This window comes from Lissotriton vulgaris, chromosome 9, assembly GCF_964263255.1.
Source record: "Lissotriton vulgaris chromosome 9, aLisVul1.2, whole genome shotgun sequence".
NCBI lineage: Eukaryota > Metazoa > Chordata > Amphibia > Caudata > Salamandridae > Lissotriton > Lissotriton vulgaris.
Window position 1 is genome coordinate 867,874,654 of NC_141697.1, and position 20,884 is coordinate 867,895,537.

The 20,884-nt window shown below is 42.1% G+C and overlaps 1 protein-coding gene across 1 annotated transcript in view; it reads left to right on the plus strand.

The window, feature by feature from the left end:
* The window catches only part of LOC147692391 (cytochrome P450 2G1-like), a 475,560-nt gene that overhangs the window by 245,503 nt on the left and 209,173 nt on the right, over positions 1-20,884 (plus strand). The window contains exon 5 of the mRNA XM_086938613.1: positions 7,675-7,851. Coding sequence (XP_086794739.1) covers positions 7,675-7,851 — 177 coding nt within the window. The remainder of the gene's footprint in view (positions 1-7,674; positions 7,852-20,884) is intronic.

The window sequence follows — 20,884 nt, forward strand, 5'->3', positions numbered from 1 at the left end:
ATTTTGTGGTGGAAAAAGGTGCTGAGTTTGTCGCAGAGGTCTTGTGAGGGAGGGATGTTAGTAGACTCGCGGGTGGGTTGGGCAAACTCCTTGATGATGCTGAAGAGTTCCTTGCTGTTGTGTGCGTGGGTGGAGATTCTGTCTTCAATCGCTTTTTTCCTCGTTTCTCTGATGAGCGTTGGTGGCGGCTCTGAAGTTGCTGTGGGCTTCTGTGGATTTGGTGTTTCTCCAGGCCTTTTCGAGGCGGCGGCATGTGCGCCTGGACTCTCGAAGTTCGGTGGTAAACCATCTGGCTTTCTTGGCACAGGTATTGTTGTTTTTCTTGAGGGGGGCTATGGTGTTGGTGCTGTCCGAGATCCATCTATGCAGGGTTCGGGCTGCGGTGTTGGGGTCGTCGTTTTCCGCGATGGTTGGGGTGGAGTTGTTGAGTGAGGAGATGAGCTGGTCGTCGGTGATTTTGGTCCAGTTTCTTTTTGGAAGCAGGTGCTGGTGTCTGTGGATGGTGGGTGTTCTGAAGGTGAAGTGGACGCACAATGGTCGGTCCATGGGAGTTCGGTGGTGTGGCTGAAGGGGATGGAGTTTCCTGTAGTGAAGAGGGGGTCGAGTGTGTGTCCTGCTGAGTGCGTGGGCTCGGTCACGATCTGGAAGAGTCCAATGTTGTGGAGGTTGTCCAGGAGGCATGTGGTGTTGGGGTCCAGTTGATTGTCGAGGTGGAAGTTGAGGTCTCCCAGCAGGGTACGACCTTGTTCGAGTGAGTAAGTGATACACGTCGAATGTGCATGTTTTGAGCCACTCTCTTCTTCCTTCTAGCATAAGGCTCACATCATTTCTTTTAACATTTACAGCAGCAGCTGGAGGCATTGAGCGCTTGCCCCCACTGTTCTCGATAACTAGCGTGTTCTACCCGGACACCCTTCTACTTTCTGCAAGATGTATCCCCCACTTCTCCTCACTGGGGTAAATCACAACATTAATGAACGAATCTCTTTCCAAGTGATCATTTTATAGAATCTAATTATGTGACTTTTTTCCCTAAACACCCTGCTGGGCCCCATGTGAGTAGTGTACATTCCCCTTTTATCTAAGGGTTTTATGTACACCCCACCCTCCTAAGTCTGCAGAATGTTGAGATTTTTCAGGTAGTGGATATTTTTCTACTCCTTACTTTTCTCATGCCTTTTCTATACCTCTGCTCAGTTGCTTTTCATTATTGTGTTTCAGGTGTCCCTCGTTGTCAGGTCCCGTTGAATACCTCCTAGTCACAGTGGGGGGGCGAAATGTCATTGACTTAAAAAGGAACCATATCCAATTTTTGTGAAATAATAACAAACCTATTTAATTATTAGAGTTTAATTGATTATTGGGATTTCGTTGTATTAAGAAACCATGTTGTATCTCATATTTTTGTCAATCAAAAAGTGTTTTGGTTCTGTTTTTAGTACATTGCACACTTTGTTTTGTGTTTTCAACAAAAAGACAGGATTTTGTGCTAAAAGTATTTGGTTTCCTTATTGCATTTTATTATGAGCGTCTCTCTTTCATCATCCTTTACTAGCATTATTAGCGATTGTGCTTAATTATCATCAACCATTTTTTTATTTCCCACCCAAGCCATTGTTTTTTTCCTGTATATGCCAAATGCCCTGGTTCTGTGTGAGTACGGTTGACTTTGTTTCTTAAATACAACTTCATATAAGTGGCATTTTCAGAATTGCAATTTAAAATCCGACTTAACCATAAGTTTGGATTTTAAATTATGATTCCTGAGACACCAAACTTGAATCCGTTATATTTCCTGATTTCGTAAATCACTCATAGAATGTAATTAAGTAATCCTAATGTTATTCTATGGGATATATAGGCGTTGTTGTAGTGAAAAACGAGTGTTTCAATACCATGGCATATACAAATTAAAAGTACATGAACTGCCTTTTTAAAAACAATACATTGCACCTGCTGTCTGGGTTGTCCAGGGTCTACCTTAGAGGTATTACTTGTATGTTTATGTTTAATTAGGGAAGGTTTGGGCCTTGATAAATGTGTATTTTGCCAGCTCGACATGGCATTGTAAACTGCACACACAGGCTCTGTAATGGCAGGTCTGAGACATGGTGAGAGGGCTACGTAAGTGGCTGGCACAATCAGTGCTGCAGGCCCACTAGCAGCATTTAATTTACAGACTCTGGCACACGTAGTACCACTCTGTTAGGGACTTATAAGTAAATCAAATATGCCAATTGGAGTTGATCCGATATTACCATGTTTAAGGGAGAGAGCAGAGGCACTTAAGCACTGCTTAACAGTGATAGCGTGCTCAGAGCCCTGATATCAGCAAAATCAAGGCCAAAAAAGTGGTGGAGGTAGGCTAAAAGTTGGAGGAAGACCACTCAGTCTTTCAGGTCTAACAGTAGCCCTGACCCTTGTACAGTGCTTTTTTCAATTGGTGACTTCCAGTTGAAGGCTTATCAAAGGTGAAGTCACTGCAAGATGCCATTCCTTGAGTGCAACAGCTCTGGAACAAAAGCAACATTGCCTGGTGGTTGGGGGGGGGGGCATGGCTGACTTTTATTGGATGGTTCTACCCACAATGGCTGCTGCACCTTATGACTTTGACTAAATGCTGTAAGAGCTCAAGCAAATCTTTTGATTACTTGAGCACAATTGCCAGACTCTTCTGCTCAGGGCAAGACACAGTTAAACCTAGCTCCACGAGGGCATACGATGATTTAGGCCACAAAGGGGCCTTGTGCAAAAGGTACCAACAGCCAACATGTTTGAATGGATTTGTCTGGGAGGCAAAGGACATAATCCCTTCTTCCATTTTTCACTCTCCATGGGGTGGAGAATTTAACCTATGAGGAGGGTATTGATGTGGTATCAGCCCAACTAAGAAGATTATTACACTGTAGCAGCTTCTGCATAGACCAAACATCACTCAGGGATGTTGCTACAAATTTTTCTAGCTCCCTGTACTTGTTTGCAACTGAGCTTTATGCTCTTTAGATGCCAATGTATGTATTCAGCAAGTTATTTATGTTAACTAAACACTTCACTAGAATATTGGGAGTAACTGACACCACTTCAGTACTATCAAGACCAGAATACTTCTTCTTGCTTTTCAGGAGGAGGAGGAAGTGGGGCACATGTGTCTTCGCGCTACAATGAGTGCTCTTACTTTCCATTGCGCAAGACATGTCCTTGTGTGGCCCTGGCTGGGAGGAGGTGGGCTGGGCCACCTCTTTAGGTCCCTTGGTGTGCATCTCAAATGGGTAAAAGCAAATTAATAACACCTTCTCGGGGTAAAGCATGTGTCCAAACCAACACCCATGACAAGTATCTTTGCATCTTTATGGGGGGGGGAACATCCTTTACGACGCGGATGTTACCCTGCGCTACCATTACGACGCGTCTCTCACAACGCAAGTCGTAACCACAACTTGCGCTGGAGGGCGCTCAAGGACAAGGAATAGTTAATTTACTATTCCAACACCTTCCCTACTATCCACGGGGACTGGTGTTGAAATAGTAAATTAAACTATTCCTAAGTCCGCACCCTACAGTGTAAGTCGTGGTAACGACTTGCGTTGTAAAACACGCTTTGTAACGGTACGCGTGGTAATAGCCGCGTCGTACCGTCATACATCCTTATGGGGGGCATTACACATGGAGATTTGCATCATTGAGGCTAGACTTGAGGCCTCACTAGTTGCCAGCTCCCAACCCGGAACTACTATCTAGCACAGGAAAAAGCCTAATTCTGGAAAAGGGAAAGGGTACCAAAATGAAAGGAGGATTCTTGTATGAACCATAAACCCCTAACACTGTTGGCAGCTTTAGTCGTAGTTGGACAGTCCCTGTCACTTAAGAGATAGAAGAAAGTGGCAAAGGCAATTAAGCCACCTATTTGCCCCCTACCTATTTCAAACGCTCCTCATGCTCCCAGGAAGGGCTTTATATAGGTTGTGAAATCCAGAGAGCTGACCTTAAATATATCCAAGAGGTAATTATAGATTAAATTATTACCCTGTTTTGACTTTTGAAACCAGGTCGAAAGACCAACAGGATAATCTATGCCCTAGGGTCAGGTCAGTCTACTCAGTGCTGGTGTCTTGCCAGGATTATATCAATAAAGTGCAGCCACTACCCACTATTTCCCCTGGAGACCACTATGGGGCCTGACCGAAAAGGTGCCACCTGCACAGTAAAGAGCAGAAAAGGACATAATCTTCGGGGTAACTGCACAGGACTCTGTACACTCATTACGAGTACAGGGTGATTTGCATACCGACCGAGAATGGTTGTTAGATCACATGCACCTGTCTTTGCCCATGACCCGATAAGGTGATATGGTGCTCGCCAAAGCAACCGAGACATTCTCCTTAGGGCTATTCCCCTATATCCAGGGCCTGACCCGTGCTCCCTGGCCTCAATCGCTTACAAAGAGAAGCTGGTCAGAACTTAAGAAAATTATTGTTTCTTGGATAGGTAAATTGCATGGTCACACAAAAAAACTAATTAACAGTAGCTGTGTGATGAGTAAACTAGGTGGGGGGAGGTGAAAAATGCTGCACAGGGGATTGTGTTGTTATGAACTTCATACCTCCTAAACTGGATGAGATGGTTTTAAAGTGTCAAAGAGATGTTTTCCCTCTGCCTTCTTTGATTAGAGTGTTTGCTCTGGGCTTTTTCTATAAACCTGAGTACTAGATCCCAACTAAGAGTACCCCATATACGCACGGTCAGGTGGTCTATGATTGCCACATAGACAATTCTATTACCTGTTTGAGTGTGGATAATAAATGTCCACCATGATTTAGTTAACACAGTTAATAAGGACTATGGTGGGGTAATGGATAAATGGCGAGTCTATACTAATGACTACGTGTTAATTTGACCAATAGTATGCAAGGAGAATGATGTACAGATTTAGAGTCATTCATTTGACAATATTTGTGCCTGTGACACAACTGAGGACCACATACCTGTAGGATTGTGCTTGATGGTATGTGGGTTACATGTTAGACAATATCACCAGGAGCATCGACCCAGTTAGTTTCATGCTCGAACTCAATTGGCATCAAGCTGAGAGCTTTTTGGATAAGTTGCAATTTTTTATTTAAACGTGGCTGGTCTCAAGAATAAACTGACGAATGACGATTGGAAAAACTTCATTGGAGGCAACTGTTTGCATATTAATGAGTACTTGATGTCCACTGTATGCACCAATTCCGGCAGAGCTAAAGCAAGTCTCTCCATCCATAGCTCCACCCTAGTTCAAGGGAGAATTTTTAAGTATATGTCGGGAGACCCTTTCTACCAGATAATCAAAGGCATTCGTATCATTTTTGTATATTTTTATTATATTGTTTTTAAATCAGGGAAATTCAGTGTCTTACACTGGTTGGACAAATATTTAAATTCCTTTATATATAGGAGAGGCCACTAACCCTACTTGTTTTTAGGGTGGGGATTTAAATGTATATTTATGTAACATACCAGCCCGAGAGGCTTATGGGTTTTGCAATACAGAGAGTAATGAATTGATGCACTTAATATATAGGGCTGCATGGATGTGGTGCTGATGGCCCACTCTTCAAAAGCCCTGAAACCCCCATTGGATACCTATGTAAAGTTTATAGGTGAATTGGATCTCAAGGTCTACCTGAAAAACATATTTTATTAAGACCTGCAGTATCACCTCGTGCAACTGTTGTTGATACAATTTTAACAGTGTTCAGCTAAAACCAATGACAGATTTGTGAAGGACTCATTATTCCTATTTACCTTTGCTGGGACTGAAGCCTTTATGGGAAAAGTGTATGATCTTCCAGGACATGTGTTTCTCGATTACCTTATTTGGTACGGGCATATGGAGATCTGCAGAGACAACAACGTTACAGATATCTGAAAATTTCTGTTTACGAAGATTGCTTGCATTTCCCACCAGCTGTTTGCCCTGTCTTTGTCACAGGGAATTGGGCGTGCTTTTCATTGAAGATCTTAGTAGGCTTCTTTCACTCCTGCAGTAGCATAGGGTTTGGGCAAACAAGCAGGCTTTGTTGGACAGACTAATACTGCAGGACTGCTTGGCGGTGGATAGGGCACTCTCCATTTGTTGGTTCAAGAACACCAAAACTTTGTATTAAGCTGGATAGACCATACTAATTTGACAACCCGTAAACCTTAACTTAGTGGGAAAAGGCAGAGCTAAAGCATATGTGTCTTCTGCTAACTGAGGAGGGGAGTTTCACTATGGGCAGACACAAACACAGTTTTGGCCTGTATCTGTACTTAACCCAACAAAGAAGGCATAACACCATATTAGGTAAGAATTGTGGACTTTCAACACAGATTTATTCTTACCAAATTTAAACTTAAACTATTTTATTGCATGGTCACCTTTCACATGTGTAATAACTGGGCAAGAAAATTACCTAGTTGTCCATGTGACAAATTATCAACACAAGGCACCTTGCACTTTATGTTTTTCTTTTGTTGGTATGACGCCCCTAAAACCGATTTTATTAAACCTCTGCTAAGGAAATATGGGTTTAGTCAATGTACTCCTACACATTCCTTTTTGCTGCAATTGCAGTCATATATGGTCTACTTTAAAGTTTGCACTTATATATCTCACACCTTATTTATTTGAAAGAGCTTGGGGATCGATGTTGCACTTCTTAATGACAAAGGTAGCAGGATAGGTCCTGAGAATATTAAGAGACGTATGTTCAGTACATTTTTAACGTATATTGTTTCTGATATAGAACCCTATTGAAGATACTTGATGTAGATGTATACATCATTTTGTTTTAATCACAAACAGTAAGTTGCAGTTTTTATGACATGTATGTGTATGGTTTTTATTCTAAAAAAAGTATAAAGTTTATGATGCAGAACTAAACCATTGTTAAATGGCTATGTGCAGTCTGAGAATAATAAGACTTAGAACACTAGTATAGTTAATTAATATTACAAACAGTATATAAATATTATTGTTCAGAAATTCTATTCATTGTATCTATTTTGGTAATTGAGGATTTTGCGTTTATAAAATTATTTGCTTGATTAACTTTCCTAATTACTGAATTATTTGGAGTTTTAAGAGTATTTGGTCAACAATTTTAAGATTTAGTCATTAAGTTCTTTTTCAGAATGTAATTAATTTACTTTGTTTATTCATTTTGTTTTAAACATATAAGCATTACCTTAAAACCCACTTATTTCTATAGAAGATCACATCATCCATCCACATTTTAAATACGTTAGTTCCATGCAGGCAAAGTGATATTAGCCAAAACTCACAATTTATCACTGTACAACGAACAAGGGTGCATTTGTATCAGCTGCATTGATCACATTATTTTATGTCTAGTGATGTTTGATGGGAGCCATTCTGTAGATCACAGATTGTGTTTGGCTGAAACACGAATAAGAAAAAGAAACACAAAAAAAGAAATACAAATAAGGAATAAATGTTCTTGACCAATTTTGGCAAATTTTTACAGTGTGTTTTAAACCATTATCTTTCACACTTCAATAGGTCTTTCTGAAAATCCCCCCTACCCCTGGGATTATTAAATGGTGTCAGGTCAACAATTAAGTATTCTGTCTGACTAGATCCTGATCCCAGAATTAACTTGTAAAGAGATGCTTCCTTTTTACTTCTTCCAGCTGCTGAACGCCTTTCCTCGTCTCATGCGATGTCTTCCTGGACCATTCCATTTAATAAACAAGAACGTCACCGAGGTGACGAATTTCATTTCAGAACGTGTTAAAGCACATCAGGACACACTGGATCCCAACTGCCCCAGGGACTTCATCGACTGCTTCCTTCTCAAGATGGAGCAGGTAATAATATCTCAGCATTGATCAAGTCTTAATGCCTAAGTTATATGTTAGTGGTATTGTTGCAATGGAGTATACTTACTACCAACATGATTGTCCGCCCACCCGATTTGATTGCGGGCAGGCCTTTGGTGTAAGCTATACAAAAAACAGGGGGAGGTAATGGTAGAGGCTAGGTTTATCCTCATTTGCATACGTGACATACAAATCAAATACTTCAAAGAAAACCTACCCAAGGAAAAGGTGGATATGATACAGTGTGACTGTAATCGCTTAGCAGGAAAAAAACTTTTTCCTGGAGACCCCTCCCTAAGTTGCAGCATGCCTCAATCCATAGAGGATTTGGATGAGCCCCAATGATGAAGCATGCCACCTAGGGCCAACCCTGGTAGGTGAGGGGTCTCCAGGAAAAAAGTTTTTTTTTTGCTAAGCGATTACAGTGGATTCTCACTGTATCCTATCCACCATTCCCTTGGGCAGGTGTTCTTCGAAGTATTCAATTTTTGTGTGACCTTTGGTGTAACCATGGTGAAGATTACTCATCTCCACAGGCTTATAATCCTTTGATGGCCCTTATTCCATCGGTCCGTCGGAGGTTGATCTCTGTCATCCCACTAAATTTAGATAAGCAGACATACAGGCCCTTTTAATGCCCATCACTGCCTCGAAAGTCTTCGTAGCAAGGGGCAGTGAAAACTGTCTAATGCCCCCCCCCCCCCCACCCCCACCATGGAAGATAACTCCAATGGCAAGGGAGGCATTTTTTTATTTTCAAAAAGAAAATCCTACTTTGGAATTTTCTGTTTGAAAATTAAAAATTAAATAAGCTTGATAGACAGCTCCTTTATGTTGACGGAGCCATGAGTCAAACATAAAAAAGCAATGACACGAACTGCTATGATGCTAATTTCCAAATTTAGTGAGCGGGGCTCCGTCAGGGCAACTGAGTAAGTTACTCCATCACCCTGACGAACTAGACCTCTGTCCGCCAACATATAAATCAACCCTCTTGTCTGTTCAGGTTGATAGTCCTTTCCACTTTTCAAAGCTGCCCCTAAGCCTGATGGGAATAAAGGGATTGTAATCCTCATATAAAAGTTTTGTTAGCATTCTTGTAATGCTTAAATTTTTCTAATAATAATAATCTTTGGATGGTAGCTGCAGTGCTACACTTTGGAATAACAAGAAGAAAAGATATGTAATGCAAATCATGTGTAAGATATGTGACAAGTCGTCTGCTAGCCTGTGTAATCCGTTATCCCATGATGACTGTTGGGGAACTTCAGTTTCTGGTGGATAGTGGTACTCGAGGCTACTGACGGGTCAAACAGCTCTGAGAGTGAACTTTGCAAATATTAACAATTGAAAGAAAATAATTTGCTACATGGATGGTGGCATTGTCTATACCACTGGAGATCCAAAACCCATGCTAATTAGTTAATTTATGTTTGTGAAAGATCAGATTGATTAGCTACTACTCTTTAAAAAATATATATATATATATTTTATTCGTCAAATGACCAATATATTGCAGAGCACTGTAACCCAGCAACTCATGCATACAGAATGGACAGTGAATTGACTTTGACAATTTCAACTAGAATAGAGGACAAGTGAAGAGTAATACAGTGGAAATATTTTGCAAACAAAAAAGATCAAGGAAACAAACCCCAAAACCCACTCCCATTGCACTAGCTACTACTCTTTTGAGAATTTTCCTTAACAATGAAAGGTGTGTAAGAGGTCATGAGTTTAAGAGATCCTCTAGGGAAAGGTTATATTTATATTTTTTCAGTGGGGGACTTTGCGATCAGTGTTGAGGAGTTTGATATTAGTGAGAATACCTACTGCTTGGTCAGAATGAAAATTATGATGTCATCTCTCTGGACATACCCAGGGAGATAGAAGTGAAAAATACAGTAAATTACCAAATGTTTGCTACTACTGAGATACTGTATCATAACCTTATTGTAACTTCAAATAAAGGAATTACAGAAAATATGGGTGTCCTACTAACAGCATTAGTACAATCCTTCTGCTTGGCACACATTTTCTTGGGTATTTCTTAAAGCTTAAATCTAGTTTCACAGTTTATGAAAATATAGGTTTGATGGAATGGATAAAGAATCTATGAACACATCAAAGTATTACATTCACTTTGTTTACCATCATCACAAGTATTTGTAGCAGTGATCATATGGATCTGCAGTGTAAGAAGTGGTGGAGCGGAACTTTCCAGTGTGGATCTGTGGAGAGAAGGGGCATTCAGCTTCTGATATGTGGGCTGTTGTAAGATCATGTTTTTACCCTGTGTCCTTGTTCTGTGTCTGGAATTTTGGTATTTTCAGTCGAGTAAATGCTGTCAAGGCATGAGCGTTGGAGGACGGGGGGAGGTCTCTTAGTGTATCCTTCCCTGTTTCGCTTTCCGCACTTCATATAGGTTCAGAACTGGTCTCATGTTCAACAAATTTGGGCGTGGTGTTGCCTGTCAATGCAGTGAGGTTTTCATTTGCTTAGACTGACCACACATTGTACCACCAGATATGGAGTGGAAGGGACAGGGGCTTTTTCCAGAATTATGCAATTGTGAGGCAAGCTGACAGTAGTAAGTGGGTGAGAAGTTTACCCATTGGGGTAGTTAATGGATAGATAGATTTTTCTTCTGTGTTTCCCCTCAGAAGGATGATTGAGTTCACTGGAAGTATGAGTTTTGTGATGGCCTCCACCTCTGGAGTATCAATTTCCAAAAGCCTAAGCTATAGGGCATTACCACCTTATGTGAATCGTATCCCCTAGTTCCCCGCAACCCCTCCAGCAGAGGTCTGAACCATCTGTGATAGACTTTAACCATACGGGCATGACTTACCATCCGGATAACATTTTGTATGAATTTTCTTTGTGTTGCACACGTATCAATGACCTCACCGCCACCAGCTACATGTGGTCACATGTACCCTCTAATAGTTTGTGAATTCAAGGATTTTCTGGTGGACCTGTGAGATGACTGGTGAGAAGGCATATGAGTGGGAGTGTTTGGAGAACATATAACAGTCTGGGTAGAAAGTTAATTTTCAAGCTTGCTATTCTCCCCATCCATGAAAGTTCCAGCTTCCCCCAACTATAGAGGTCCTGCAATAGTATGTCCAATAAAGGAGGGAGGTTAACAGTGTAAATATGCACGGCTGCAGTGTTCCTGTGTACACACCTTCTCCACTCCCAGGCAGTATCCTTCTCGCTGAGGGATGGGCACCTGCCCTCGCTACCAGCACCTTTCTCTGCTTGTTGGACCTGAGTCTAGAGTATAGTGGTGCAGGGCTTGTGGACCACACCTCACCGAAGTCTGCTTCTGCCCAGATTCTGCTTGCCAGGGTGCCACAATCTTTTCTCTGCTGTATTCCAAGTCACCACCGGGAGGTGGGCCAGGTAAGGCTGTTGTCTCATCCATCGTGGGTAAGAGCTGCTGTGGGGTTAGCTCCCGAGCCACACCTACAGTCTGCCTTCAGCATTGGCCCAACAGCATGGCCAGATGGCCCTGGCAGCTGTAGTCGAATGTGGGGAAAAGAGATGCTTCTTCAGCAAACAACTCCTGCCAATTTGGTTTGGACTAGGCCTTAGCCATGAACTGTCCTGAGTTGCCCGACCTTCACCAGTTTCAAAAGCCCAACCAGCACACACGTGACTGGGTTTATAGTGGTCTCCTGAGCCCCCGCTGGGTGCTGCGGCCCCCAGGAAAATCCCACAACCCCCTGCCTCCAGACCTGGGATCACAGGGCTCGGGGCAGAGAGGCAGCGGCCCTCTGGTGGGTTGTGATCACTCTGACAAGGGTGGTCCAGTGTGCCAACTCACCCCTTACTGCCAGCACACTTTTGCTCCATACTCCCAGCCCATCTCTCGACGCGGTCTGCATGTCTCAGGTTCTCCGGTTCAGAACAATGGCAGCTGTCATTGTATGTCTGTCAGAGAGACCATTGGGTAGCTGTAGTCACTTTAATCACTGTTACGGGGCTCTTCCCCTCTGCCTGTGCTCCCCCACAATCTTAGGATTATTCCCTTTCAACAGTGCGCTCCCATCTTCTGTGGATCTGGGGCTGTTTGAAGTCCCGGGGATCTTTGGCGGGAAGCTCAATAGGAAGACATGTTGTTTCTTCCCTGCTATAGCTTAACATCTGAATTGAAAGTTCTCTCAGAATGTTGTGATATTTGTCAGAATAGTCTAGAGAAACTTTAGCTGTTTGGTTTTGTCTTACCCACATCAGCTCCTTAGCTTTCTTTGTCCATGTTCAGATCTATAGCAATTCCTGGCCTAGCATTTGAAGTCAGAATGGGGTCCTCTTCGACAAAACCTCACATTAGATGTTTAAGGTGGAAGAATAGAGGGCTATACATGTTAAAAGAGAGAGACAGAGCAGATGGGCCATGGGTCTCAAGTCTTTTTCACTAATGACAGCTATATTTGATCAATGAAAAATTCAGGCTACTAGCAATTATTATGTTTGTAACAAGTAAACAATAGTAACCATCCCCTGTAATATTGCTTGCTGTGACCTGCACACGGCACCCTAGTAGGGTACGTAATTAATGGATTTATGAATATGAAAAGACTTAATGTAAGTAACGAGATTACAACTATATCAGCTTCTGTCCTATGACACTAAAAAACAATAACAGCAAAACACTTCCCTAACTCTCATGAACTACTCAAATATTAGTTTTGAATATATTTTTTGTGAATGCCGTCATATTAAGTGTAAAAAACAGTTACAAGTTTCTACAAACTTTTCATCATGCTAACAACCTCTATAGACGAAAAGGAACCTTTTTTCCTCCCAGAAAATTGTGAAATAATTTGCCTCAAGATATAGGTTACTATTATTTAGTAGATACATGTTTTGACTGTAATGGGGTCCAGGAGCAACTCTTGAGAATTACCAGTAGAAAACCTGTAGAAACACACAGACATCAACGTGTATGCCATTGGGAAGGGAGAGCTCCTTCAAGACGGCACAAACGCAGGTATCACAGTCTTTTCAGATAAATCTGAGTCCCATGATAGAGGCCATGACATGAATGAGCAGGGTATGGGGCCAGCACATAAAAAGCTCACTAAATACAACTTGCCTTACTTCCGATCATGTAGGAGTTGGGGCCAGTGGAGCTAATCCAGACACAAGATGCCCAGAAAACCCACCATATTGTGTAGATAGCAAGCCAAGGAAAGAAAAAATACTGGCCTTAGCCTAAACAGCAGTGGGACTGGCAATAAGGGTTTACACCCTTTCCAGGAGTAACATCCAGTTGCATATGCTATAGAAGTGCCACATACAATAGTGTGATAAAACCGCCTGGAGAAGACGGAGCTTTGAAATGCTAATCCCTATATAAACAGCCTCTCTGCAGACTGAAGAGCATGACAAAACCCAGGCTTTTAGGGACTGCTCCCTATGCATCGCTCCCGGACAGTCAGGCAATCAGGGTGGGGGGGGGGGGGGGGGGCTTGTTGGAGGTATACCACACAGGAAGGATAGAAGAACCACTAGGGTTTTACCAAATGCTCCCTTCTCTCTCCAGAACTCCAGCGACCCTTTGTGTCAAAATGTCACAAAGGGTGGAATATGTACAAGCTATCAAATACCTTTGACATATTTAATCCCTCAATTGAATACTCAATTCAGAAAAACTGATAGAAAGCATAAGATTCATATGGGGCAGGAATCCTCTAGTTTCCACATTATAATAGCCGGCGGAAGTAATGCCTTTTATGCTGGACTTCGACTTGCCATATGAATGCAGTGATGAGAGCCTCTCAAGTTGTGGTAGGGTGAAATCCAGCTTCCCACCAACTCTTCGTACAGCAGAGTGAGCGGAGGGTTCTAGAATTCTTTGTAAAATTCAACAGGAATACATCAATGACCAGATGTGTTATGACAGCTGAATTTTATCAGATTACTTACAATCCCAGGTGCTTCTAGCTGTGCAGCATCAATTTAAACCATTGTATAAATATATTGATATGAGAAACCTCAGGAGAACACAGAAGAAATGTCCTCCGTTCTTACCATCTCAGACGATATACTGATCCCAAATCAGGAAAGACTGAGCAAAACTAAGGGAGGACTGTTGTTGTTCCATGCAGGCAGGATAAGTAGGTGTGGCAGGGACAAACAACCAATCAGGAAGCACGGAGGAAGAAAAAAAGCAGACCACCAATCACAGAAGGAGTATAACGGAAGACCAGGATCAGGGGTGTGGCCAGAGCAACCAGAGGACACCGAGAACAGGTTTTTTGTGGACGCAGGACAAGACGAGAGCCCAGAAGACTGGTACGAGGAATGAGGGATACCACCGAAGTACGCACTTTAGCTACCGCAGCTCAGGAGAGTAGCAGCAGACACAGGATATGCACGGGAAAAGGGGGAAATCAAAGAGGCGGGTCACAAGTTTTTTTGTTTGGGCTTACGGGGAGGTTGGGAGCAGGGAATAGAGAAGTAACCGTGTGTGGTTTTCTGGTTCCTCTCTTCTTTACCTTTTTTTTGGGGGGTTGTCCTAGCGGTTGATTTTTTTACACCATGGCAACCCTTAGAAAAGAAGGTCTCTTTTCTACCTAAAGATTATAAGGCACCTCATATTTTTCTTAACTGTGACTAGTGAGGCGAGGGTAAGAAACCAGTTTTCCGTTGAAGAGTCCCTGACCCAATAAAGCCCTAGAATTGGATTTATTCCTTAAGGGATAATACCTGCACCTAATTGTTTTTGTTTTTCCTGTTGGCCTCTCCAAAAAGATATCCTAAGCTGTCACTGGAAATGACTAGAAGGGTAAGCATAGTTTTATGTTCTTTCCTTCATCAATAAAAGCATTGTAAGTGCACCATATTAACTCATCTGCACAGACGTCACTATCTTTGGGTTAAGATGAAAGTATCTATCCTGAGCAAACCTCTTAGGGTTTCATATACTTACCGCTACCTTCTTGTTCCTTTTGCCTTGAGCCTCCAGGCGATCCTCTCCTGAACAACCTAAACAACTAGAAAGGAAGAAGAAGAAAGAAAGAAGAGTTAAAGAAGGAGACTGCTTTCGTCAAGCACATCATCGTGAAAAAGTCTACCAAAGCCTGTTTACAAACATTCAGCCAGTTGGGCCATACTTTGAACACTTAGAAGTCTTCCCTCCATCCATCACAAAACATTACATTTCTGGGGGCAGATATAGATACCATAAAAGGTAAGGCATACCCAGCTGTAGACAGACTAGTCAAACTGATACAAGTAACAAGCTACTTCCTAAAAAATAAGTTAGTTTTGGTACAACTTTACAAATATTTGCTGGGAATTATGTAATCGTGCATCGCCATGATTCCTCTCTGCCAAATGAGGGGTCTTCTGGAAGAGTAAGCCAAAAAATGGCTTCAAACCGAAGGTTCATTCAACCAAACCATAAATATTACCTCAGAAAGAGTTCTTCTCCTGTGGTGGAAACAAGAATCATACTTAACAGGACTTACGTCCTTAGCACAAATACTTCAATTTGTGATACCAACTGATGCTTCCCTAGATGGTTGAGGAGTTCATTTACAGAACCTGGAGATGAGTGGAAAATAGACTGCTCAAGAAAAAGCTCTTCTCAACAATCTGCTAGAATTAAGAGCAATAGCATAAAATCTTCATGCTTTTTTTTATCGAAAATAGCCAGATCTTCAGTCCTGATACGTACAGACAACACTACATCATTGCTCTACATAAACAGGCAAGGAGGAGCATGATCTTGCCCCTCATTTTGAGAAGCGCAAAGGATTTTGGAATTGGCATTGAAGCACCAAGTTCAACTGAAAGTGGAACATGTTCCCGGTAATCACTATCAGTGGGCGCATATATATTGAATAGAAAGCCAAATTCTTGAGATGAATGGGAGCTCAACCAAAAGGTTTCCTCACAGCTTTTGCAACATGGGGAATATCTATTCTTGACCTCTTTGCTTCAGCCTAAAATCGGAAGCGACAATTCTTTGCAAGCTAGCATTATCAACAACAATCATGGGATAATACCTTTTGAGTAGCATGGATGGGAATATTTGCCCATGCTTTGCCTCCAATATCTTCAAATCCCAAAGTCTTGAACAAGATAAAGAGAGAACCATGCAGAATAATTTTGATAGCTCCAATATGTCCTAGTCAATACTGGTTCATAAAGCTACTTCATTTTTTAGAGGTGAAACAATGGAAACTAACACTAATCTACGTTCCTTTTTGACAATGAACAACAATTGGGTGCCTCATGCAGACCCGAAACCATTGAACTTGTCGGCTTGGCTCCTAAATTGAATGAATTCTATTCCTTTTGCAGAATTGTAGACAAATTCTAGCCAATGCCAGAGTGGACTCAACTAATGCAACTTATCAGTTCAAGTGGAAACGTTTTTGTTTCTGGCTTGCGATCAACAAAGTTAATCCAATCTCATTGCAGCCTCAGGAGATACTTATGTATTTATTATAACCATCAAAATCTGGGCTGGTAAACTCTTCGGTTAAAGTTCTCGTTATGTGAGATCGACGAACAATTCTTTGCTGTCAAATAGGAATTCTTAAAATGACTTTTCAGGGGTTAGCGTGTTAATCTAGGTTCCTGATCGATACTGTGACCTTATGCCCCTATTCGGCTATAAACCCATTTATTCCCTATATTGGCATAACCGTTCAAGTGCGATTTTCTGAAAAGTCATCTCTGGCCTCACACGAACAGAGCCACATTCCAGCATGACTCTCTGCTACTTCCTTTGCGACCAATTAGTGCAATGACAGAGCAGCAGTCACTATCTGATATTCCTAGATAGCACTCCGAGTTCTTCAACAAGATAAAAACTTAGCAAACCTGGAAATCCCCGCTTGCTATGTTTTGATTAGTAATGGAACTCTAATGAGCAACTGATAACTGTCACTTCCTAGTGACATCTTTAATTGACGTCTTATGTCCAGCAAACTTGCGTCAAACCCGGCACCTGTCAGGTATAAATATTACCAACGTTGCCTTGAGCAATGAGCAATGAGTAATGAGCGAGAGCTACTGTTGCTGATGCTGGCTGCCTGCATGACCCTGTGTTGGTAAATCTAGCACTCTGTCGCTGCAGCCTGCTATCCTGTGGTGGTGAAGCTGCTGATTACCATTATCGCCGCTACAGCGCGACCTATGGTGCAGTACGCTTGAGGAGCCGAGCAGCCGTCCTCTGCGAAGACATCCAGCAGATTCCAGCTGCCCGCGGACGCTGTCCCCCCTCCTTCCTCGACGCGCTGAAGAGAGCCGCTGCCTTTCTCGTGCAGAGAAATCCAGTCCCGGCGCTTCCGGTTTACCCTCGCGGGTGACTGGGATATCGAGAGAGACCCCTGAAGGAGATACCAATCCTCCATCATTCTATTCAGAGGTATGGTGTTGACTAAACCCTTAGACGAGAATTCTTGAAACAAACCTTGGCAAAACCAACTTAACTTAAGCTACTTACTTACTCCCCTTTTCACGTGTTAGGCTTAGGTCAGGCACACTGGGGTAGGCTTAGTTAGAAGCACCAGTTGAGTATGTTAGCCTAATGTATATATGACTGTATATATGTTTTATTACTTTTAAACCATTGTATGGCTAAGAAACCATATCAATGCTTTTACAGTTCTATTTCGCAATACTTATCTTACTGTACGTACTTTTTATAATAACAGTTATTGCAATTGTGGCAATACATTTCTCTTGTACGAGAAGAAAGACTGTTCAATAAATGTTAACCTTTATTGATACACGCCCGTCTCTCTATTCTCTACATCTCGTGAAAGTAAACTGCACTAGACTGACTGAGTGAAATACATGTCTATTGTTTCACACGACCCTAGAGATCGACTCTTGATCTGAGGAGCAAAGTTGTCATGTTGCACGGTTGTTGGAAAACTGAATCCCTTCTTGTCTGTGCCAAGGAAGCTGATCACTTCCTATGCAGAGAAGAAAGTTTCCAGTGACCTCTGAGCCAGTTGGTAACACAACCTAATTAAGTTTAGCATAGTCAGTGGAGGCCTGGAATATCTGCAGTTCCACGTCGATACTACTGTTTATGTTATTCCAATGCGCAGGGCCTAGTGGGAAACTAGGAACTACACTACATGGCGCCCAAACGTTTGGTAAGGCGATAAACTAACGCAAGACTTATAGAGTAACTCAGTCGTGCATATTTCACAGACCTCTTTCTCCCATAAATACTCCAATAGACGTCTGGAGTGGGTGAAAGGTTAAAATCCGCCCGACCTTAGTAGGAAGAGATTCCTATGTAAAGCTCTGGTTTATTCAACGTTGAAGGATACAGTGTTCCAAAATATTGTGCACCTAATCTTTGTCTCCTTGGAGACCTACTCTGCAAACCTGCATTTTTTGAAATGTCAGTAGAAAACGGAACCTCTGGGGCCGCAGTAGACGCGACTCAGCAAGGTCTCGAACAAGCAGACCCGGATGCTATTGTCATCCCGGTCCAGTTGAGAAAATCTATAACTTTAAAACTTATAGAAAACGGACTGACACCTCAGGGTGGTACAGTAATTTTCGTGATAGAGGCTCACGAGTATCGGCAGACAGAGGTATTCTATTCATGGATAAACTTTCCAGCGGCAAACGCTGCAACACAAGAGTTTCACTATTACAAAATAGAGAAACCTCCGGAAGAGTACGCTCCTTTCGAGGAGATTGAAATTCCACTTAAATTTCAAGAGCACCTGCTCTGGTTTAATGGCGCCCTAAAACACAATAATCACATAACTAGGCTCGGTCCTCTAGGGAGACCAGGAGCAACGTGGCCGGTTCTAGCCAGCTACACACCACATCCTGACATTGCAAGAATGTCAAGAGAAGAGCTGTTAGTACAGCTGAACACATTAATAAAAATACAAAGGCTATTAGTCCAATATGTAATGCGGACTGCAACAGTCCAGCCAGCTGTTAATTCACACCAGCTGACCCCTCATCAGGGGAACACAAATAAAATTACACCACAGAACATACAGTCATGTGTTGGTAAAACACCCGTAAAACGGGAACAAATTCCTTTCTGGTTAGCACAGAAAATCACTCAAATAGAGGCAGTATTTCCTGATACTACCCCTATTGAGAAACACAGAATCTTGACCATCTGCCTTCCTATGGGAATCGCACCACACGTGGAGGACTGTGACACTTGGGGTACAGTCTTTGCTTCCATTTACACAAAAACACACGGTGTTCCGTCTATGGCGGTAATACCAGAAGTGCTAAAACAGATTCAAAATGAATTCGGTCCAGAGCCCGCTTTAAATCTGGGTATGAAATTACTGAAAGATTTCAAGCAGGTCACAGCTATATTATTAGCCAACATAAAGGGAGAAGCAGCATCTGTGGCGATTCGCCAGAAGTTGAGGGAAACAGATATAAAAGATCCTGTTGAGCTTGCAAAAATCATAGAAAAATGCTATGAAGAATTAGGTAGAGACAGCTTGGGTGGAAAACCAGTTAAGCCCCAACTACTCGAAAATCCTGAAAAATTATTTATTAAAAATAATTTAAACACTCCTAAAAAGAACTGGGATGGAAATAAACAATCCACTCCCAAGGAAAAAGTTTTCCAGACCAGAGGAAGGTCTCCTCGACGGAGGGAAAGAACTCCGACTCGAGAACGCCAGTCTCCCCAGAGGGAGCCCTCTGAGAAAAGATATAACCTTAGAAATAGGGATAATATAAAAAAAAACTGATAGATATCAAAGTATTGATACACGTCCCTCTCGATCTCTTCCACAGAATTCGGAAAGAAGGGGACGGTCAGACCCAGGAGAGCACACCAAGTCCAAAGACAAGGAACCTGCTCAGAGTAAAAAATCTCAATTTCCTAAAAAGAAGGTAGCCAGTATTAGAGTAATCAACCATGCCGAGAATACTGAGGACACAGTTGAAAAACGGGGAGTGGGCATTGACAATTTTGGACAGTGCAGCAGAAATCAGTATAGCGCGCAAGAACTTGATGAGTCATCTGGAGACAGTGGACACGAATGAGTACATTCAGGTTGAAACTGCCGACACCAGACTTAGCGAGCCCCATAAAATATACGAAATAACATTGCGTATGGAGGGTGATAAGACTAGGAAAATTAAGGGGCTATTTTGGGATAAGCTCTCAAAAGGCTATGATATTCTGTTAGCTGAAAAAGATTGGCCCCCGGAGTTTGTCAGGGAGTGCCCTCGTGGCGAAGAAGTAATTATGCCTGCCTTCTCGAATCACATACCGATTCATAAAAAATATACATATGCACGGAAATGGGCAGTGGCCCAGGCACCTGCATTGTATAAAAATCATGTAGGATGGGATGAGGACTCTCCGCCTCACAAAATCCAGCTAAAAAGTGAACCAACTGCCCAACGGCAGTATCCCATAAAGCAAGAAGCTAAAAAACAAGTCAGGGAGATCTTAGATCAACTTGAATACCAGGGGGTGATTGAAACATGCACCTCTCAAATGAACAATCCTTTGTTTCCTGTCTCCAAGCCAGACAATTCATATTGTCTAGTTTTGGACTACAGACATCTTAATACATGTTGCAAAACTTTTGCAGTACAAAACTCGCATAGTGCAGCCCTAATGAATAACATAGTTAGGAAAAAATATAAAACGACATTAGACATATCTAACGGTTTCTTTTGTCAAAACATTGCACCAGAAAGCAGATATTTGACCGCTTTCTCCGCATTTGGGTCGCAGAAAAAATTCTGTCGACTCCCACAGGGGTTCAAGAACAGCCCAGGACTATTCTCAGCTAGGGTAACAGAGTTACTACAAATCTATGATGATGAAGCATTATCTTACGTAGATGATATTTATCTCACAGACGACAACTTGGATACTCACTTGAAGAGAGTGAACACCATTATACTTGGGTTCGCAGCAGAGGGTTACAAATTCAACTTTAAAAAGTCCAGAATTGCCCATCTGACAGTACTGTTTTTAGGGTACGAATTATCAAGTGAAGGGAAAAGCCTAGCGGACAACTTCTTA